The sequence below is a fragment of the Rhinolophus sinicus genome, linkage group LG18, assembly GCF_036562045.2.
Source record: "Rhinolophus sinicus isolate RSC01 linkage group LG18, ASM3656204v1, whole genome shotgun sequence".
Taxonomy (NCBI): domain Eukaryota; kingdom Metazoa; phylum Chordata; class Mammalia; order Chiroptera; family Rhinolophidae; genus Rhinolophus; species Rhinolophus sinicus.
In genome coordinates, this window is record NC_133767.1 from 18,136,630 (window position 1) to 18,158,661 (window position 22,032).

Genomic DNA, 22,032 nt, shown 5'->3' on the forward strand with positions numbered 1-22,032 from the left:
TTGGCGTGCCATCCAAAAGGGGCAGCCACTGCTCAGCTCCAGCTGTTTCTTGTCCAAGGAATGCAGACTCAGTGTTGCTACATTTCAGGATTTCAAGTGAAAGCGTAAATCCATTTTTGCTTAAGACATTTGTTGTTGCTCCACCACACTAACCCCACGCAGGGGCTGGATTTGATCAGTATGTGGATGCTGCAGTAGTTACAAGGATGGGCTCTGCAGTCTTGGGTTTGAATCCTGACTCTAGCACTCATCCCTCTAAGCCCCAGTTTCCTCATCTGTAAAATGGGATTCTACCTTATAGGGTTCTTGAGGATCAAATGAGATGATGAAAGCACTTGACATGTGAGATGGACCCTTCATAAAACTTACGATCTAGTGGAAGCGTCAATAAATGAATCTCATCTGGGAATTACAGGAAGGCTTCTTTGGGACAGTGGCATTTAAACAGAGACCCGAAGGATGAATAACTAATTGGGTAGGGAAGTGGGACAGGAGGAGATGGGTCCAACAGGCAGAGGGAACAGCTGTGACAAAGCCCTGAAGTAATCATGCAAGCTGAGGCTAAAGCAGTAGAGACGACAATCCTTTGGCAGCCAAGGGTTTCCTGACTGATAAAGCGTGAGCGAGGAGTCTCTTCAGTTCAGCCTGAGTTCAGCCCCTGCAGACTTAGGTCTTCACACCACACTGACCAGAGGTTAACTTCCTGTGACACAGAAAAACCACCCCCAATGTTTCGCAGGGCCCTCTAACCCTCTCCTTTCAAACACAGGAGAGGGAAGCTGTGGGATCAAAAGTGAGTCGTTTTCCAGGCAGAGAAGGAATACCAAGAAGGCAGGTAAGAAGGCACAGAGGTGGAAAGCAGTTCTACTTGCTTTGGCAATTCAGGTGTCTGGTGGGGGTGCCTCCAAGGCGGGCTGCAGATAAGACCAGGCAGGGCACCGCGCCTGCAACTTCAGGTTGAAGCTGGACCTGTCAAGTGGAAAATGGGCGCCCCCTGGGAGCAGCGCTGGGTAGTGGACGCTGAGGCCCAAGCTGAGGAAGGAGTGGGAGCGGGGAGAGAGGGTGCGGCTCAAATTGCCTGCCCGCCAGTTTTCTCCACAGGAGCAAACTCCTTCCAGCACGATGGATTCCTGGGGTCCCAGAGCAACTAGGCTGGCAGGAACCTCGAAAAAGGATCAACTAACCCGTGCCCCCATTCAGGCCCTGAGCTGAGCGCTTTCGCGAATACTGTCTTAACACTCCTAGCTCTGCTTCGAGGTAGGGATCATTGTCCCCATTTTTCAGATGGGAAAACCGAGGTTTGGTGATTTTCAGAGGGGCGGGGATTTTTGTACGACGACTCCTGAGCCTTTTCCCTTGGAGCCCTCACGACTTGGAAGACACTGACTCCCTGAAGTTTAGGGGAACAAGCGTCGGGTGTGAGGTGTACAAGCTTTCCAAGGGACAGCAGCTTGACGATCCTTTCGGCCAGAACCACGCCTGCCTGGCGATAATACTGATTACTGGCGCTTTTCTTTAAGAGGCGAGCCCGGAACTATGAAGTCCTCACCACACGGGGACATCATATATTACTGGGTCGCCCAAACTTCTTTCTCCTCATCCACACTGATCCCCACTAGTGACATAAATTTTCCCCTTCCAGTAGCGAGCGAAGGCGTGAGACTACAATTCCCGGCAGGTCGTTGAGAAGAAGGGGTGACGGAGAGGAGGAAAGACTCGGTTTCCGTCGGCTTGCAACTTGGCGTGTCCACCGTGATGCACACTTCACCAGCCCACTTCCTTTCTCTCTAGAAGCTACAGAAGGGACTACGTCCCCCAGCAGGTGTTGCCGCAGGGAGCGAGTGGTAGGCCGCCATCTTTACTGTAGTCCTTTCCCCCGTTTCCGCAGGGAGTAGCTTTAGCTCGTGAACTACAAATCCCAGGTCGTCGTTTACCCTTTCCTTCGGCCGCCATCTTTGTTGGTAGTCCCCGCCCCTTTTTCCTTTCCATTGTCTCGACCAAAGATAATAGAGAGGAACCGGGAAGACTGCAACTCCCGTCAGGCTCTGCGGCACTGGGAGGGGCATTTCGAGATTATCGACGCGGGCGAGGTGCCCAAGGTGGTAAAATGAGGGGACGGGGAGAGGCTAGGTAGCCTGCCATCTTTATGGTAGTCTCCTTAACCTCCCGGTTCCGTCATTCTTAAGGAACACTAAAAGGCAAGAAAAACTACTATTCCCATCGCACCTCATAAGATCGACTACTAGTCAGGTGTACCCCCCTCTTCCGCCATCTTGCTTGTAGTCCGCGTTCCTTTTCACCTTTCCATTGTTCCTGACGAGTAGAAATGGCAGCGGGATGGCAGCAGATGGACTGCGACTCCCGTCAGGTACCACACACGCGGAGAGTTGTGGACAGGGGGGCGTGTGAGTGCCTGGGAAGGAGGTCGGGTCAGGGAAGAAGGCCATCTTGTTTGTAGTCATCGTTCCCACTCCTGTATGCTCTGCAACGGGGAGTCTCGGGGCAACGGGACTCTAACTCCCGGCACCCTCGCCTCTCGGCTTGGCACGCCCTCCGCCATCTTGCTTGTAGTCCCCGTAGGCCCCAGCGTCCCATTGTTCCCACGGTGGCACCAGCGTCCGCAGGACTACGACTTCCGTCGTGCCCCGCGCGTCTTGCCTGAAAAGTGGAGTGGTGGGGGAAGAAGAGGGCAGGGGGCGGGGTTCCTCTGGGAGAAGGAGGGAGTAAAGAGGAGGAGGAGGAGGGAAGGAGGAGGGAGGGGTGGGGGAAGAGAGGAGGAAGGAGGAAGGAGCTCAGGAAGGATGAGAGAGGCGGCCAGGGCCCCGGGCCGAAGCAGCGCGGGGCCGGGGGACCAGGGGGGCTGAGGCACCCCAATCCCCCTACCCCTTTCCCTGCCTCCTTCCATCCTTTCCTTCCACCCTCCTGCTTGAGGAAGGGGGTTTATTCAAATTTTATTTAAATCCCTATCTCTGGAGGGTCGCGCGCTGGGGGAGGAGGGAGAAGGCGGGGGCACGCGCAGGCTGGGGGGGCGGGGCCGGAGTAGCTTCCTTCACCCCCCTCCGCTCGCCGGGTAGCCGTAGGGCAGGGGCCGCAGCCCAGGGGCGGGCCCAGGGGAGGGGGGCAGGTTACAGGGACCCCCCCCTCCCCGGGAACCGGCGGTGGGCGGGGTTTGAACCCCGGAAACGGTGGGGGGGGCCCAGGCCTGGCCCTGGCCCCTTGGGCAGTTAGGGTCGGGAAGAGGCCAGTTAAAGGGTCGGGGGCGCTGGGGAGAGGCGAGGCGGGGCGGGGAGGGGGGAGGGGAGCTGGGACTCGGACCCCGGACTGAGTGGGGCCCGGGCAGGAGCTGAGCACACTGCGCCCGAGGAGCCCCCGTTGGCCAGGGGGGGCTGAGGGACTGAGCCCCCCAGAGCAGGACCTCCCCCTGGAAGGGCCGCGCCGCAGCCCGTGGGAGGGCCTCGCCCCCGGCGACCCCCATCTCCACTCGCCGCCGTCCCGGCCTCCGCCGGAGGGAGGGGCCGAGCGCCCTCGGGGGGCCGTGGACCCCTGCGTTCAGAGCGTTCCGCGCCCCGCGCCGCCCGGCCCCCCCGCCGCCGATGGCCGCCGACCCGCCGGGAGCTGCCGAGAAGGGAGAGATGGCTCCCGGGACACGTGTGAGGTGGGTTCATGCGGCTCCCCCTCACCCCCAGACCTGGGCAGCTCCGGCTCCCATTCATCTCAGCCTGGCTCGCCACCTTCCCCGCCCCCAGCCTCACCCTCTCTTTGCTCCAAACTCCTCATCTCCAGTCCATCCTGTTACCTTTCAATCCGGGGGAACTGGCCTTCCTTCCTAGACCCTGCTTCCCCTTGCAGACCCCCATCCCCGCCTGCAGTCGTCGCCCTCCAGGCCCCTCCCCTGGAGCGCAGGAGGGTCCCTTCCCCACCCCCATGGATGGGTCTGGAAGTCCCTGGAAAGGGGGAAGCTGGGGTAAGACTCAGGCCATGGAGAGAGAGTCTCCAGGCCTGCTGAGTCCGTATGGGATCTTGGAGGAACTGGTTTCCATGGGAAGGGGAGCCCAAGGGATTCTAGACAATTAGGGATGGAAAGCAGCCTGGGAAGCTGGGGGTGGGGGGGCACCCGTAGGAGCCCATCCTGAGTTCTTTAAAGATGTCAGGCTGGATTCTAGAATCCGGGGGAGACTGGGAGATGGCCAGATTGACCTGAGACATCCAAGAGGAGGGTGTCTGAGCAGACGGAGCTCTGTGGGGAGCAGAGGAATGGAGATCTTGGGCCCAAGGAGGGTCCCTGAAGCACCATTTGTGGGGGGGTTAGGGGAGGGGACAGGGGGTGTGTGTCACAGAGCCCTGAAAGTTGGGCAGCAGAATGAATCTTTAGGAACCAGGGGGAAAGATCCCACTGGATCTGGTGATGGTATCTAGGTTTTGGGTGGTAGTTGTGTGTGAGAGAGAGAAAGGAAGGAGAAAGAAAGGTCTGGAGCTTCACCCAGGAATCTGTGGGTGTCTTGGAGGTAAATGTGGGGACGTTTAGGTGGGGGAGAGCATGGAGTGGGGTACAGTTGGATAACGGGAAGCGTTGGGACCTCCTGATGTAACTGCAGAGAGCCCTGGCTTTACCAGGAGCTTTGATGGTGGCATGTCTGCTGGAGAGGCCAGTGTTCATCACCCCCAGGCGCGTGAGGTCAGGAAGCCAGAGGAGCCTGGCGAATGGCCTGGGAGACAGAGGCCTTGGTTGAGGCGGGTTCCCCACCCCCTGCAGGAGGAGTGACCTCCCCGTGCCTTGTTTCCTGGGGTGGGAGGGTGAACTCTGGCTGCCTATAAGTGGGGGAGCTGCCGGGAGGTTGCCCAGTCGGCCCCAGCTGGCCTGCCTGACCCTGTCACCACTCACCCACAGCCCTCGGCGTTGCTGACGCCCCCAATGTCGTCGAGCAGCCGGGGGCCGGGGGCCGGAGCGCGCCGACGCCGAACCCGCTGCCGCCGCTGCCGCGCCTGTGTGCGCACTGAGTGCGGGGACTGCCACTTCTGTCGAGACATGAAGAAGTTCGGGGGGCCCGGGCGCATGAAGCAGTCGTGCCTGCTCCGGCAGTGCACCGCCGTGAGTCCCCCCACCACCATGGGATGCTGGGCACCTTTCTGGGGTGGCTGGTGGCTGCTTTCTAGGGTCTGCGGTAGATTGCCGTTTGTGCACTCATTCATTCATTCACCGTGTTGTTCATGTGTCCACCAGGCCCGTGTTTGTCCTCAGCTCTAAGGGGGTGGGGCACTATCCGGGCACATAGAAGGATCCAGCCCAGTCCCCACCTTCGTACTTTTCCCAACTTGCAGAGACCCATAGAGAGCCTAGCCCCTCTTGTCCTCCGCCCTGGAGCTGTGTGCACAGGGGCCCACCCCCAGAGCTAGCCCCAGTGAGTAAGTCTTAGCCTGTTCTGGCCTCTTCCTCACCCACCAAAGTAGTCTTGGATTTGAGGCCAGGCTTACCCTTTGTGTGACCTTGAGCAAGTCACTGGATCTCAAGGTACCTCCTCTGTAAAATGTTTGTTTCGTTGAGTTGTAAACAGTAGCAGGGATATGAACGGGTCTGCTACACGACTCAGCACACAGTAGGTATCCGGGGAACGTGGGTTTCTTCCTGGCCGTCCTCATTCTCTGAGCTTCCCAGGGCTCCAGAGAGCAGCCTTTGTATCGTGTGTCCCCCTGCCCACACCACCACCTCCTTTTCCCTCCAGCCACTATTTCTTGCTTGGTCAGTTCACCCCGGAGCCCCTCTCTTCTCTTCCTTTGTCCCCCAACTCTTGCCTCCTTTCCTGTTCCTTCTTCCCCCTACCTACTTCTTCCTTGAGCCTGTCTCACAACATTCAGCATCCCTGATACGACTCAATATGACCACTGCCCTCCCAAAAGTCCCATTCTCTGAAGGCTACCTTCTTTTCCCCAGGAACAGCCTTTGGTGTTCCCAGGGGTCTCACCAAAACCAGATTCATTGTGGGGGCCAGAGCCACCTTTGGGCTGCCCATTGAGCAAACTCAGACTCATCACAGGCTGCTGCTGCCTCTGAGTATTGTCCTATTTGCCCATGGTCTCTGTCCCTGCCACAGCTACAGTTCCAGGGTCACACAGGCCCTGGATCCTGCTGCCACCTTCACAACAGTGAGGATAAACTGTATCCAATGGCTCGCGTGCATTATCTCATTCTCACAGCGGTCCTGCATGGGAAAATTCTTAGCCCCATTTTACAGATGGAGAAACAGAGACCTAAGGAGATTAAATCAGTTGCTCAAGGTCATACTGCCAAGAAAGAAGCACTTCAGGATTTGACCCAGCTTGGCCCATCCGTTCTGAACCTCATCCAGCAGCTGCCCAGGGTTCCCGGCAGGAAGGGTCTTGTCCTTGTTGTTGGCTTTCAGGGTCCCTGATGTCCCCTCTCCCCTAACAGCCCGTGCTCCCACACACAGCTGTGTGCCTCTTGTGTGGGGAGGCTGGGAAGGAGGACACAGTAGAAGGAGAGGAAGAGAAGTTTGGTTTGAGCCTCATGGAGTGTACAATCTGCAACGAGATCGTCCACCCTGGCTGCCTGAAGGTGATGGCCCCGGGGCCCTGCCATCCATCCTGGGGCATATTGTCAGGGCATACACAGGTGGGGAGCGCTGCCTCCGGGTTGCTGGCACCCTGCATCCACTCCCTGCCCTCTGCCCACAGATGGGGAAGGCCGAGGGTGTCATCAATGCGGAAATTCCTAACTGTTGGGAGTGCCCTCGCTGCACCCAGGAAGGCCGGACCAGCAAGGTTGGGGCAGGGGCTGGGCTGGGCGCTGGGCTGGGGGTGGGCAATGGGCTGGGGGCCGTGCGGAATCTCACTCCAGCTTCTATGTCCTCAGGATTCAGGTGAGGGACCAGGCCGCCGCCGGGCCGACAACGGAGAGGAGGGCGCCAGCCTGGGGAGCGGGTGGAAGCTGACGGAGGAGCCGCCACTTCCCCCACCCCCACCCAGGCGCAAGGGCCCCCTGCCTGCTGGCCCCCCCCCAGAGGACGTGCCTGGGCCCCCCAAAAGAAAGGAGAGGGAGGCAGGGAATGAGCCCCCCACCCCAAGGAAAAAGGTGAGCCAAGGAGCATGCTCACTAGGTCCAGCTCAAGGGACTCGGGGAGCAGTCGTCCTGTCCTGTTCCCTTTCGGGGAGGGTGGGCCTGAGGCTGTGCTTGTGGGTGCCCCCAGGGGGTGCTGGGAGATGAAGTTCAGGATGTGTGAGGGGGATGGGGGAGAGGTACAGGTGAGGGGCACCTGGCACTGGACGGGGAAGCTTTGGGAGCCCGGATACTTTAGGGATCAGGGCAGAGCATGCTCAGAGCTGGCACAGCACAAAGGGGAGGGGCTGGAAGGGCCCGAGGGGGAAGAAAGAGGAGATGAGAGCATGCTCGGTAAGCTGGTAAGCCGGGGACGCTGGTTAGAAGACGAGCATGCTCAGCGTTCTCCTTGAGATGGGGGCTTCTGGGAATTGTAGTCTAAGGCGGGCACAGATCTTATTAATAGTTTTATGGACAGTGAGTGGCTAAGGGGATCTCTCCCTTTCCCCATATCTACCTCTTGCCCTGGTAGGTGAAAGGAGGCCGTGAGAGGCACCTGAAGAAGGTGGGTGGAGACGCCTGCCTCCTCCGAGGATCGGACCCAGGCGGCCCAGGCCTTCTGCCCCCCAGGGTTCTGAATCCGAGCCAGGCTTTCTCGTCCTGCCACCCTGGGCTCCCTCCCGAGAACTGGGAGGTGTGCCGGGGACCTCCTCCTTCCCCCTCCGACCTGTCCTTGCCCCACCCTCCACCCTGGAGACAGAGATCTCTCCCTTCCTGCTCACCTGTCCTGCCCCTGCTCCAGTTGGCCACCGTGGGCATCTGGACCCCTGGGAAGAATGGAGGGGAGAGTGGTTTGGGGCCATGCCAAGGACCCCCTAACTTTCCAGGAACCCTTGGGGTATTACCAGACCCTTTTGTCTCATCCTTCCAAACCTTAAAGGGGAAAGAACTGAGTTTAAATCTTTGCTCGCTGACTTCCTATATGGTCTTGGCAACTTGTCAGCTACTCTGAGCCTCAGTTTTCTTCATCTTTGAAATAGAGCTGGTATAGTTTTGCTTCCTTATATGCCTATCCCACAGAACTGTTTAATGAAAGTAGGTGAGCATTGTAAGCTCTAAAACTTACCTGGATTCGAGGGAAATGAGAGGTGAAAAGACTTGCCTAAAGTCCCACGGCAAAGCTAGAACTCAGATGTCACTTTGCAGGGACATGCTAAATGCAGGGTCTACCTGATTGCATTCAAACCCTGCGTCTGCCGTTTGTCAGTTTGTAACCGTGGGTGCCTCATCTCTCTGAAACTCAGTTTCCTTGTCTAAAAAGGGTAACCAGGTTGCCCCTTCATTCAAGCACCGTGAGGATGGGGGCGTCAGTGTGTGGGATACTGTGCCTGGGGCCAGGCGAGCTTTGTTACTCTCATGCTGCTGAATAGGAGACACGTGGGAATCGTCTAGTCCAGCATCCCACGTTGTAGGTGACGAGGCAGGGGTCTTCCCAAGGTCACACACAGAATTGGTAGGCAAGCCAGTACTCCAACTCGCTCTTTCAGCTCAGTGGTTTTGGGAATTCATAAGCTATTGAAACCCATCAGGCTTTTAATCTTTGAATCAGCACCTTCGTGTGACAGATAAGGAAACCGAAGTCGAGAGAGGGGCATGGCTCGGCTGATGCCGCACGTCAGAAGCAGAGCCCGGGCGGGGCTCAGGACTGTCCTTTGGGCTGTTCATCCCTGGTGACTCCTCGGGCAGGGGGTGGGGCAGTGTGTGTCAGGCTCTGGAACAGTCTATTGTCTCCCTGCAGAAACCAAAGCCACCTCTGGCCTCTGCTGAGGGCCCTGCAGCGCCGTCCCCATCACCACAGAGGGAGAAGCTAGAGCGTTTCAAGCGGATGTGCCAGCTGCTGGAGCGCGTGCCTGATACCTCCTCGTCCTCCTCAGACTCGGACTCAGACTCCGACTCATCAGGCACGTCGCTGAGTGAGGATGAGGCCCCTGGCGAGGCCCGGAACGGGCGACGGCCAACCCGGGGCAGCTCAGGCGAGAAGGAGAACCGTGGGGGGCGGCGGGCTGTGCGCCCTGGCAGTGGGGGACCCCTCCTCAGTTGGCCCCTGGGCCCCGCCCCACCGCCCCGGCCCCCGCAGCTGGAGCGGCATGTGGTACGGCCCCCACCCCGAAGCCCCGAGCCCGACACGCTGCCTTTGGCCGCTGGATCCGACCACCCCCTGCCCCGAGCTGCCTGGCTTCGCGTCTTCCAGCACCTCGGGCCCCGGGAGCTGTGCGTCTGCATGCGGGTCTGCCGGACCTGGAGCCGCTGGTGAGTGGCCGCGGGGGCCTGGGGCCCATTGCTGACACTCCTCCTGCTGTGTGACTTGCGGCCGGTGCCTGACCCTCTCTGGTCACTGTTCTGGCGTTGCCAGGACTCCTGTCATTTGTACATGTTACAGCAAGATTCTTCTGTGTTTACTATACATGGGCCGCTTTCCATATTTGAGCTCATTTAACCCTCAGCCCCTCCATGAGGTGATCCCTTTGACAGGGGAAGCCGAGGTCAAGGTCATGTGGAAGCAGTAGGACCAGGCATGTGAACCCAGGCCCGCCTGCTCCAGAATCTTTGCTCTTAATCATAAGTATCGTTTGTGAGCACTTAGTGTGTGCCAAGTGTAGTGCAGTGTGGTACGTGCGTCGCCTGATTTGCTTTTCGCTCCTTCCGAGGACAGTTTCACGGGTCCCTCTTACACAGAAGGAAGCTCTGCTGCGGCGGCCCCTGCCCTCTAGAGGCAGCCGTCCTCGGGCTTCTTGGCACCCCTTGTAACTTCGTGCACGAGAGTCATCCTCCACCATGGTCCCCCGTCTCCCACTGCTTCTTAAACCTCGTTTGTTCATAAGTATTGGTCATCCTCTCAAGCCTCCTCCCCCTCTTCAATCCTGCCTCTGACACCTCTCTTCCCCCGTCAGACTCGCACAGCTCTGCTCCCCTCAGAGCTCCTGGAGGCCTTCTGCACATTGATGGGCTTTTGTTCGTTCATTTTCATGTGCCGATCAGATACTGTGTCTGTTTCACCTTCATGTTCCCAGCATGGGACGAGGGGCAGTGTAGGTGCTCAAGAAATACACTATTAAATAAGTCAATTCAGGCTGTTTCCCAGGCACTCAAATGGGGCACGTGTCCTGCTGGCCACTTCGGGAATGGTCGCTGCAGTGTTTCTCATGATCTGTCCCTGTGAGGGAATGAGGGGCAGCTGAAGTCATGCAGAGTAGTGGCGGCACTAGACTCGCATCCTTTTACACTGGGTGATGCCTGCTGGTCTGCGTGGAGGCCGCAGGTAGAGCTCAGCCGGGAGCGTGGGCTCCAGATGTGAATTACCTGTGGTTCAATCTTATTCTTTTCTGGTGAGCTGTGTATCCTTAGGCTAGGTTCTTACCTTCTCTGTGCCTCATTTTCTTCGTCTGTTAAAGCAGGAGAACCAAAGCAGTTACTTCAGAGTGGTGTTGTGAGCTAACATACCTGAAAAACAGGACAGTTCTTGGGAAATAGAAACGACTCAGTGCCGTAACGCTAATCCTGATTATTCTGTCAGTTAGAAGTAATTACGGAAAGCACAGCCTGTTCCATCCTCGGAACACAGTCCTGTGTCCTGCAGAAGCTCCCAGTCAACCTGCAGCATAGAAGCAAATTGTCAGAGCAGTTGCTGGGGTTATGACCCCCGCCTTATGTCGCCGTTGAGGAAACGTTTGGCACGTGGGACCCAGACCTGGAGAGGACTCTGTTTCTGCCTCAAGGAGACACTTGTGACCAAAAGTGGAGAGAGGCCGGAATGGCCGGGGCTTCCCAGCTTGGGCCCTGGAGTCTGGTCCTCATGAGTGCCATCAGCTGTGCATCTGCATGCGGGCGCTTCCTGGATATGTGGTGATGGGGGGACAGCTGCCTGTCAAGGCCTCAGTTTTCTCATCTGTAGTCTGGGGTTCGTATTAATATCTTGTGTGGATTGAACGAGATGCTCCTTGCAAAGCACGTAGCTTAGTACCTGCAGGGTACACCACACTCAGTAAAATGGTTGCTTTTGGTCAGATGAGCGTAGGGCACAGCAGGGACCTGGGGTGGACCCAGTGGCAACAGTCAGGAGGCTGTCAGGCCTGGGGGCAGAAGGAGGCAGGACCAGTGGGAGTGGAAAGGACAGACTCCGGTTAAGAAGCAGAGTAGCTTGCATTTGGTGACTAATGGCTACAGGGCAGCAGGGTGACTCAGCTGAGCTTCTGGCCCACAATCACCATGGGCAGCAGTGCCATTCCCCTCGTCGGAATGCTGGAGGCAGAGACGTGGGTTCCAGGGGGCAGTGAAGTGCTCAGATGCGATAGGTTTGGCCGAAGGCCTGTGGGCCAGTCGGGAGCTGGCAGGGAAACAGCTGGGTGGATGGCTCTGATGGTCACGAGGAAGATCCACATCTAGGAACTTGGGACACAGCAGTGAACAAACAGGTGGCAGAGCAGCAACGTACAGGCTTTCCTGTATGGTGGCGTCTGTCTTCTTGGAACTAGAAAGCGAAGATGTCTACCGAGGGAAAGATCCAAGTTTATGAATTTTCAACCTATAGGTATCAGCTTCAGGGAAGAGGGCAGAAGATAGGATGTCCATCTTTGTGAGGCAGAGAACAAGCAGCCAGACTTGCAGGACGTCGAGGGTGGAGGTATGGCCAGGGGGAGAGTGAGGAAGGAGTGAGTGATAAAAGTGCTGGGTGTTGGCAGAAGGTTCGGAGAGGTCAAGGACCAGAAGTGGTGGTTGGATTTTGCTACAAGGAGGCCTTGGTGTCCTTGGCTGTGCTCTGTGAGGGTGGAGGGACCAAAGCCAGGTCACGTGGGGTCCAGGATAGAAGCTTCAGGGCAGGGACTGGATCTGTTTTCTCACTGCTATATCCCTAGTTTCTAAGGCGGCACGTAGCCTACAGTAGGTACTGAAAAAATAGTTGTTGAACGAACGGGTGAGTGGATGAATGAATAAACGAATGAATGGCAGTGAGGAAATCAGAATGGAGTGCAGAAAGAGGTAGTGAGGGTGGTGCTGGAGAGACATTTGTAGGTGGGAGAGCAGGACGTTGCAGGCTTTCCTGTCTGGTGGCTTTTATCTTGTCTTGGAACTGGGAGGTGAAGTGATCTATGCAGAGTGAGGGAAGAGAGGGCGGGTGGGAGAAAAGTGGGGGAGTTGTGGGGTCGCAGGGAAGAGGGTTGGGACTTTGGAGGCCATGGGCGAGGGGGGGGCAAGGAAGGGGCTGGAACACAGTCAAGGCCAGTTGGGGGTGGGAGTAAAGGCTTAAGCGTGGACAGATTGGGGGACAGAGGTGGCCTCAGGGAGCCCAGAGAGCTGGAGGGAAACACTCGCTCTGGCCGGACCCCAGGTGGCTATGAGCTCCTCACAAGTGGTGCGGTTTGGGCTGGTCCACCTCTGTGACCCCAGAGGGCCTCTGCCAGAGGGAGGTTTAGGACCAGGATGTAGGATTTTGGAGGCGAGCTTAGCAGGGGGTGAGCTCGGTCAGGGGCAGGCTGGAGTCGAGGATGAAGTGAGTGGGTTCGGGAAATTGGACGTGGGTCCCTGACCGCCTGGATGATGGCGTGCCCAGGCCTCTGAAACGTTCTTCCTGCTTCCTGCCTGGGTGTCGTTCCCAGCTAGAACCCCTCCATGGCTCCCTCCAGTGTCCCTCCCTGCTGGACACTGGGACGTGCCTGCCCTCAGCGTTTCCCCTGTAGGAGCTCTCTTCCTCTTCGCAGCAAACCTCTGGACTGCGTGCTGCATTTCCTCCCTTTCGTGGTTTGGAGAGTGGCGACCCAGAGAAGGCAAGTGACTTGCCTAAGGTCCCCAAAAGCACAGAGCTGGAGAGCTGGGACTTAGGTGCCCACAGGGCTCACATTTCACCTCTGGACTCGGGCATGACGACCGGCCTGGCATCCAGCCTTCCTCACCACGGTGCCCTCCCCCGGCCGCCTCTGCGGCCTCACTCCTGCCTCTGTCCCACTCAAAGCTCGGGCTCTTGATCCAGACCCACTTGGTTAAAGCCGTCTGCTACCATCTGGGGGGACCTGGAACAAGTGTCTTAACCTCTCTGAGCCTCCTCCTCCTCACCTCTGAGAGGAAATGGTAATAGTGTTTCCCTCCTAGGACCGTTGGGAGGCGAAATGGTTAATGCGTAGAACAGTACCTGGCACACGATAAACTCTAGGTGAACACGAGTTCCTAGAGCTGTAGTTACCGTCGTCGTCCTCATTATTACGAAATGATGCATTGCCCTGTGTTCCGTCTGCCTGAGGTTCTCAAAGCTGTCTCATGGGTCCGGGACCTGCACACTAGTTCTCCCCCATCTGCAGAGTTACGCCCTCTTACTCCCCTCTCCTCACCTGAATCACTACTGCCTTCCTTCAGGTCTCATCAGGTATTGTCTCTGGGGGGGCTCCTCTACCCAGTCCTCTCACTGACTCCTACCATGTCCCTTGTTGCCTCGGTTACTGGGCCCTGTCTGTGTTTCCCCGTTGTTCTGCCTGCTTTGTGCTCAGTGGAGGCTGGACGCACAGTCTCAGTAGGGCCCTCAGGGACTGTTGGCTGCCAGTCTGAGGTTTCAACCCAGTGTCCTGGTCACACAAGGGCAAAGGGACCAATTAGCTCCAGCCAGGAAAAGTCTGGGGAGACTTCCTGGAAGAGGAGGCACTGGAACTCAGCCTGGAAGGATCTGGGCTGGTTGGCATTTCCAGCTGAAGCACAATTTGTACCCAGATGTATTGGCACCAGAAAGCATTGTGTGTCTATAGGCAGGCAGGTGGTTGGCTTGGCTCTTGTGGGATATGGTACAGAAACACAGCTGTGTAAGGGCCTGTGTGATCCCCCAAGGGTAAGGGTTCCCTTCTAGCCATGGAAGGTCCGGGAGGGGCTTCATGGTGGAGGGTCTCAAGACTGGGTCAGAGCGGGCAGACAGAGGTTTTGGACGGAGCAGGATTTACTTAGAAGGGGGCAGGACCCAGGAGAAGAAGCTGCATTGAGGGTGGATTTATTTTTTTCTTTGTTTGTTTTCCTTTTTAGAATTGGAGAGATTTGCAAATGTTTATTGGCCAAGGGGATGGGATTGGGAGAGGGAGCAGCTCGGGTGCCAGGAGAGGGGGAATGATAGGCGGTAGGTGGGGCCTGGGGGTCGGGTTGTGCAGTTTGAGACCTTCCTGTCTGCCTCCAGCATTCCCTGAAATGTCACCTAGGGGCTCTGGCGTATGCCTGGCAGTTTTAAGTGACACAAAAACCTGGCTTGATCCTTTTATTAATTTTGCAAAGGAAGTCTCTCCATTATGTGCTGTTGTGTCTTTAACACCTTCCTAATACTTATCTCCCTGTTTAACAAAAACAGTCTTCAGGTGGTAGCGTGAAGACACAGCACCACCTGACTAGAATGTCATAATCCTGGTGTGTTTTTTATTATGTTTATTTCTAAGATTAACGTATTTATGTGAAACAGTACTGGTTTTAAGTGTGCAGAGGGGACCGATTTAAAGATAAGTTCACGGTCTGCAGATAAGTGGGTAGCCAGTGACTGGAGTTGGGGATCACTGCTCCAGCCCAGAACTTCTGGAAGAAAGAGCCCGTCAGAATTGGGGTGTGGGAGGGAGGTAAGATACAGCTTCCTTGCCACTACCCACCCCTGCTGCTTTTGACATAGTTCACCCTGCCCAGTAGGAATTGCCTGGCATGCCTTTGAGACTGCTATGTTAAAAGAGTTTTCAAACTGTCTCAGGGAACTTCCGTGAACCCCAGAGTGTTCATAGATAACCTTGGAAGAGGTGGGGAAGAGTTCTCTGGTAGAGTAAGTTTGGGAAGCCCTTGCAGTTCTCTGCATGTCAGACTAGTCGAGGCTCTGGGAACTGCTGGGGTTGGGAAACCTTAATCTAATTGTGTTGGGGCCTGATTCGTCTTTGTAGCTTCAGGACCTGGGACCTGCCAGGTCCTCCGTGAACACCGACCGAGTAACGGAAAGCTGTAAAGGAGCTGTGTTGTGGGGTTGCTCCGTGGAAGTTTGGCACCATTGGTTCATTCAGCAGATGTGCAGCAGATAACCTACTGTGCGCCTGGCACAGTGCTGCCCTTGGGGAGCCTACATTCCAGTTGGAGGCACAAAGAGAGCAAGCGGGGCTGAAAGGCCAGCCCTGGGGGTCTGGGCACATGGGGGTCGAGGGCAGAGGTCAGGTGGGACATGCCCAGGAGCCAGCAGGAGCAGGCCTAGGGGGTGGGGGTGCAGGCAGACTCCTGGGGTGTTACATCAATGCAGTGGGTGTGTCATTGGCGGAATGCTTTATAAGCTGAAAGGCCCGCAAACCAGAACGACCTCGTGTGACCTCACAGTACCCATGCAGGGCAGACCACGTGTGGATCCCTGTCTCCACTTTCTAAATGAGGCTTCTGAGGCTCAGGGAAAGGAAGGGACTTCCCCAGGGTGTTGCATCTAGTTAGTGACGTGCTTGAGCCCCAAACTCATTGCTCTTGGCCTGGGGTCTAGACCTTCCTGCAGCACCCCCACCCCTACCTCCCTCGCTGTCTGTATGGACCTGGAGAAAAAGGGGAACCATTGAGTGTGGGAGGTTTGTGGGCTCCCTGAGGGCTGAGGGCTGTCTCCCCCTTGTGGTCGACAGGTGCTATGACAAGCGTCTGTGGCCCCGAATGGACCTGAGCCGGCGGAAGTCACTGACCCCGCCCATGCTTAGCGGTGTGGTTCGTCGCCAGCCCAGAGCCCTGGACCTCAGCTGGACAGGTGTCTCCAAGAAGCAGCTCATGTGGCTTCTGAACCGACTGCAAGGTATGGCGGGAGGGTGGGGCAGGACAGAGAGGAGGGGTCGGTGCGGGGCAGAGCCCTCCAGCACCCGCTCTCTGACCCCCCAGGCCTGCAGGAGCTGGTGCTGTCCGGCTGCTCCTGGCTCTCTGTCTCTGCCCTGGGCTCAGCCCCACTGCCTGCCCTGCGGCTCCTGGACCTGCGCTGGGTCGAGGACGTCAAAGACTCCCAGCTCCGTGAGCTGCTGCTGCCGCCACCAGACACCAGACCAGGTGCGGCCTCTCGACTCCTCCGCAGAGCGAGGGGGTGCTCTGAGACCCTTCCGACTCGTGCTGGGTGTTCAGAGATTTGAAGAAACAGTGAGAACACTTGAGTTTGCCTAGGAAGGCCCTGCTTGGCCCTTGTTCATTCACTCACCCGTGATGGGAGCAGAGGGAACCCCATAAGGACGCAGCCCCTCCCTCCAAGGGGAGGGAATTATGGGGTGAAGCTCAGTACAGGACGGGAGGATGACGCAGGCTTCTGGGGGAAGCCGGGGATGTGAGTGACGTCGCGGGTGTCGTGGGCTCTGCTGAAGAGCGTCCCCCAGGGGAGCAGTGCCGATGCAGGAAGAGTGATCTTTTCAAGTTCATGTGTAGACCCAGTAAAAATGTGGCTGAAGGATAAATTTGGCCCCTAGACTGGTTACAATAAAAGGAAAGGGGTTTTCCTGAAGGAAGAGGGCAGAAAGACGGAGCCAGTTGATTTGGCAGGCTGTGTGCAGATACGGTGCCATCTCCGGTCAGACTAGGCAGCTCTTTCCCAGGGTCAGGCCCAGGGACCCTGCAGGCAACATCGGCTTTTATTGTTGAGCGCGTATTCGGGACCTGAACTGAACCAGCCTGGGAGAGCTCCAGTCACTCAGGAGAGAGACTCAGAAATAGGAAGTCATGGCATCATGTGGTAAAGATGGTTGACAGTCGGGGCAGTGAGAGAAGCCCGCCTTAAAAGGACCTATTTGAACTTGGTCCTGAAGGGACAGGGATGTTCTAGGGTGTGTGAAGCAAAGTAAGAGGTTTCGGGGGGCCAGAGGCCCCTATTGGCCGAAGGAGGTGCTGGAAGCCGAGGCTCGTCAGGCGCAGAGGCCTGGTCACTGGGGTCACATGGCTGTGTGGGGTGGGGGCACTGAGGTCTGGGGGCTCCTCGGCCAGCCAGGAGGGGGGCTGCTCACAGTGGGATCCTCTGTGGCCCCCACCAGTCTGTTCTACACACAGAAGCCAGGGAACCTTCCAGAAGGACAAATCTAACCACCTCACTCCTTACCCTGCCCCGTCTCTGAGTGCTCTGAACTCTCATTGCTCTCTGGTGTTCAGTGGACAAAGACCAGTGTTGTGCCGTCATTGCTAAGGCCTGGTGTGGTCTGGTCCCCACTGACCTCTGCCGTCACTGTGCTTTTGGGCCACCTCAACCTCTTGGCCAGTCCCCTCCAACCCCAGGGCCTCTGCCTGCTCTTCTTTGCCTCGAATGCTCTATCCTCCCCCATCTAATTAACACCTAATCATCCTCAGTGTAAATGCCACTTCCTCCTAGAAGCCCTCCAGGATCCCCTCACACATTGCGATCAGAGCCCTTCTGCAGCTTTGAGAGCAGTCCCCTCTGGAATGTCACGGTACAGCTGTGAAGTGGTTTGATTAAAATCTGTTTCCTCTCACTGGGTTTTTAATCTCTGTGAGGACAAGCATCTTGCTTTCACAGCTCTCCTTCATAGCTCCCTTCTTCCCACCCACCCTGGTCACAGCAGCCTTGGAAGAGGATTAGAGAAGCAATGAGGATTCTTTGCGTTTTCTGGATGAGGCCCTGAGGGGTTGAGTGGCTGGTGCAAGTCACCAGGCAAAGCCGGGCCAGAGCACCCCTCTCAGCCGATGCCCCCCTTTTCCTGAGCCAGGAAGATGGGGCAGGGTAAGGGCGGGCGTTGAGAACGGTGCATCTCATGAGGCTGGCAGACAGACGCATTTCCTGCCTGAGTACCTTACAGTCTAAGCCCGTTAGCAGGAGCTCGCAGACAGGAGCCTTCTGGGCACTTGAGGCGTGATGTGTGTGCGGGGATTTGGCCTGCCCTTCTGGTCTCAACTCCCTGAGTTGTGCAGCCTTCCTGGAGCAAAGCTGAGTGCTGCTTCCTTGCTCCTGCCCCTCCTGCTCTCTCTTATGCCACCTCTCTTATGTCCTTGAAAGCCCAGCTTAAATGCTGCCATGTCAGGGACCTCGCTGATGCCCCCTCTTCCCCACCCAAGCCAGAAAGGACCTCTTTCCCCTACTCCCCTCTAATGGCTTTTAGCTGTGGCCCAAGGCTGGGGGTATCTGTAGACGTATTCCCAGGCCCTTGGCTTCTCAAAGGAAAAAAAGCAGGGGGTGGAATTCAGACCTTGCCGGTCAGGTACCCACAGGGGTGGGCAGCCTGGCAGGTAACGAACAAGTGCTGGGTTTGCTGCAGGGCATTCGGGAGTGTCCCCTACCAACCCGGCCCGGTGGTCACTGTCAGGTGAAAGGGGTACCCAAGTGATGCCGGATCTTACAAAGTTCAATGTCTGCATTTCCTTATAAAAATGTCCTTTTTGTAGCCTTAGTCACTAAGAAAATCGTTCGCACCCTGCAGACTCCCTCAAACTCTTGTGTGGTGAGGTTCATGAGTTGTTGGCATCTGAGCTAGTTTATCCAGGGCTAGGCTGGTGTTTGGGAGGCACATGGCCTTGTGGGGAGGGTTTGGACTTCGTCACCAGGCCTGCTGTCCTGGCTCTGTCACTTCATAGTTATGTGACCTTGGGCAGGTGGCTTAAATGATTTGATCCTCAATGTTCTCACCTGTGAACAGGCATGATAATCAGAGAACTTGTCTCCCAGGGCTGTGGAAGATGGAGCATGGTTGCTTAAGCGTGGTCACTGGACCAGCGGCACCATTCCCGGAGAACCTGTTAGAAAAACAGACTCTGAGGCCCCACCTTAGACCTAAACTCTGGGAGGCAGGGCCAGTAGTCCATTGTCACTAGCCTGCCACGGATGTGGTTTGTTAGCCCCTGGCCTGGGGGCAGGCAGCCACTGAGCCTGTGTCTGGCCCACAGTGAGTGCTCAATTAATGGCTGCTATTGCACCATGGGCATTTAGTTTAAAAAAAAAACAACTAATGCAGGAACATGATAGATAGAATAAAGGGAAGCAGACCATGCGCTTTGGGGGCAGAGATAAGTTGTGTGAGTTCTACTCTGGAGATGGGGGAAAGGAGGCCTCGAGCGCTAGACCTGACAGCCAGGGACACTGGCCAGGCAGAGGACAGCACATGTGGCCACAGGCAGAGTCTCTCAGGGCAGGCCAGCTCTTGGGGGCGAGGGAGATGAGTTGAGAGCTGAGACAAGGATGAGATCTTCTAGGAACTGGGTGCTCCACCAAGGAGATTGCACTTCTGGGAGGTGCCCTCAGAGGCTTTAGCAGAGAAGTCCCGTGTGGGCTAGAGAATGGCTCTTTGGATTCCAGGATGGAAAGGAGAGACTTGAGTGAGTGAGAAGGCCAGGGCAAGGGTTCAGGGAAGAGTGGTTGACGGTGAGTGGAGAGAAAGGGATCCAGTTGGTGGCGTCACTAGCCATGGCAGGAGAGGGCGGTGGGTGTCATTTGTTGGATGAGTGACTATATCCTGAGCACCTGTATCCCAGTTGCTGGGGACAGAGCAAGAGCGAGACAGGAAAGTTCTCGCCTTTATGGAACTGACGTTCCACTGGGAGGAGAGAAAAAGATACACGTCAGCTGGTGGGAAAGGGGTAGCAGTGGATGGAGTGTTAGAACTGCACATGGAATAATCACGGCAAGCCTCAATGAGGAGGCGACATGAGCCGTGGACAGATGAGATAAAGTCAGGTTGTGGGGGTGTTTGGGGGAAGAGCAAGCCAGGCAGAGGGCCAGCCAAGGCTCCGTGTATAGAGGGAGCAGGTTTAGAGGCGGTGAGGGATGAGTGTGGGGATGTAGCTGGTCTGCATGCCCAGGCTCAGGGATGGAAGCAGCAGGCAGTACTGACCTCTGACCTACCTGCCCAGGGCAAACGGAGAGCCGTGGGCGGCTGCAGGGGGTAGCAGAGCTGCGCCTGGCAGGCCTGGAGCTGACAGATGCCTCCCTGCGGCTCCTGCTGCGCCATGCGCCCCAGCTGAGCGCCCTGGACCTCAGCCACTGCGCCCACGTCGGGGACCCCAGCGTCCACCTCCTCACGGCCCCCACCTCCCCGCTCCGAGAGACCCTGGTGCACCTCAATCTTGCTGGTAAGCATGGTCCCCTGTCTGTGCATCCTGCTAGCCTGTCGGTCCCCATGACCAGTGCCTACCCCCTAACTTTCCTGGTGTCGGCTACCATTGCCCCATCCCCAGGTTGCCACCGCCTCACTGACCACTGCCTTCCGCTGTTCCGCCGCTGCCCACGCCTCCGCCGTCTAGATCTGCGCTCCTGCCGCCAACTCTCACCTGAAGCTTGTGCCCGGCTGGCAGCCGCCGGGCCCCCCGGCCCCTTCCGCTGCCCAGAGGAGAAGCTGCTTCTCAAGGACAGCTAGTTGGGTGCCCCCCACCCTCCCCCAGGACTCGTCCGGAGCCTGAACCTCGGGCCTTCGTTTCACCCCTGCCAGGAGGCCAGGTTACCCACCTCATGACTTGGGAGTCCTGAGTTTTCTGACTTGGGAGTCCTGCCCAGGGACTCGAGCCAGCCTCCCCACTCTCTGCCCCCTGCACTGATATTTCTGGGGGTCTGTCCTTCCTGTCCCCTCCCCCGTCCACCTGCTTCATTGTCCATCCCCTGGGGGGAGTGGGTCAGAGGTACTGGGGTGCTGAGCCAAAGGGATGGTGGGAGGGGGCTAAGGTGCAAGTTTGAGGGAGGGAGAACGGGGGAGGGTGTGTGCACACCAGATACTGGGAGGCAGGGGCTAGGGGAGGGCAGCAGAAAGCAGACCACCGAGGGTGCAGGAAACAGACCAGATTCTTGGAGTTGGGGGGTGGGGTGGGGGGGGCCAAAAAGGGAAACCAGAGCAGCAACTGGGGATCCAGGTGTCAGAAGTGGGGGTACTTGGGGAACCAGGGAAAACCAAGGAAAACCAGGCAGGGCTGAGAGGGGTGGGGGGCACGAGCAGGTCTGGGGGCAGTAGTACCCCCTGGGGGGTCACCCCTCTCCTTAATCCCTCCCCAGATTTCAGTCCCTTCCCCCACCCTGACTCCTTGAACGTCACTGACAATGGCAGCTATTGGTAGGAGTGGGGGCCCGCTGGCCCACCCGCTGGTTCAGCGTGCCCCAGGGGAGTGGTGAGGGGTACCCCAGCCCCCTACCTGCCTCCCCGCTCAATACTTGAACATTCATCTGTACTGAAGTGTTACTTGAACCTGGGAAACCTCGGATCTGGGGGAGCCAGAGTGTGAGGGGCCAGGACCAGTTTGGACTGAGACAGGGCCGGTGGGCGCCCCGTTTGGACTGCACCACTCCCAGGCTCTCTTGCTTTACTGTATTGAGCAGCTCCACCCCTCCTGACCTGAGGTGGGGTGGGGTGGGGTGGGGTGGGATGGGATGCTGGCCCAACGATGGGAATGATGGGACTCCTCCAGCTTGGCTCTTCCCACTCTTTCATCGTCGTGGAAACTTGTATCCCATTTTCCCAGGGAACTGCCACTCCTGGTTGCCATGGAAATAGCAGCCAATGGACACGTCCCAAAGCCAGTACTAAGGCTGGAAATGGCCCCTCTTGGTTGCCATGGGAACTTAGTTACACTCTCTTGGCCCGTCCCTGCCCCTTCCCCCGGTGCGGGGCGGGGTTTGGGAAGCCAGGGCCCGCCCCTCAGCTCCGGGCAGGGTGGGAGCTGGGTTGTACCATGTAGGGGAGGGGGGAATCCACATACCTCAGGTAACAGGGAGGTGCGCGGGTGGGGGGAGGGACTGGGCGGACCAAAGGCCGAGGGGAGGGGGTCCTGGGGATCGCGTAAGGCTTGAGGATGGGGCCGCTTGGGGGAGGGAGAGGAGGCAGCCCGGCGGGGGACGAATGGGGGACCCAGCCGGGCTGGGCCCCGGATCTGTACAATACGGTTTGCTATAAAACTCAAAATCTTCCAGCTGGGGCTGCTGAGTTCGTGTGTCTCTTTACGGCGTCGGGGGCGTTGGGGTAGGGAGGGGATGACCGCAGTGGTCACCCTTTGGGGCTCTCGGAGGA

The 22,032-nt window shown here is 57.5% G+C and overlaps 1 protein-coding gene across 3 annotated transcripts; it reads left to right on the plus strand.

Annotated features, from left to right (window-relative positions):
• The first annotated feature begins 3,326 nt into the window (after positions 1-3,326).
• Positions 3,327-21,940, plus strand: FBXL19 (F-box and leucine rich repeat protein 19). 3 transcript variants are annotated; one of them, XM_074322541.1, is made up of 11 exons: positions 3,327-3,655; positions 4,889-5,089; positions 6,428-6,571; positions 6,691-6,777; positions 6,869-7,087; positions 7,584-7,745; positions 8,850-9,361; positions 15,700-15,863; positions 15,947-16,108; positions 19,895-20,113; positions 20,219-21,940. In XM_074322541.1, the coding sequence occupies exons 2-11, from the start codon at positions 4,913-4,915 to the stop codon at positions 20,395-20,397; spliced, it is 2,025 nt and encodes a 674-aa protein (XP_074178642.1). In that variant the 5' UTR covers positions 3,327-3,655; positions 4,889-4,912; the 3' UTR covers positions 20,398-21,940. The 3 variants fall into 3 exon arrangements, with proteins under 3 accessions (XP_074178642.1, XP_074178643.1, XP_074178641.1); XM_074322542.1 differs by having other exon boundaries at positions 7,584-7,616; XM_074322540.1 differs by lacking the exon at positions 7,584-7,745 and having other exon boundaries at positions 3,521-3,655.
• Positions 21,941-22,032: the final 92 nt, after the last annotated feature.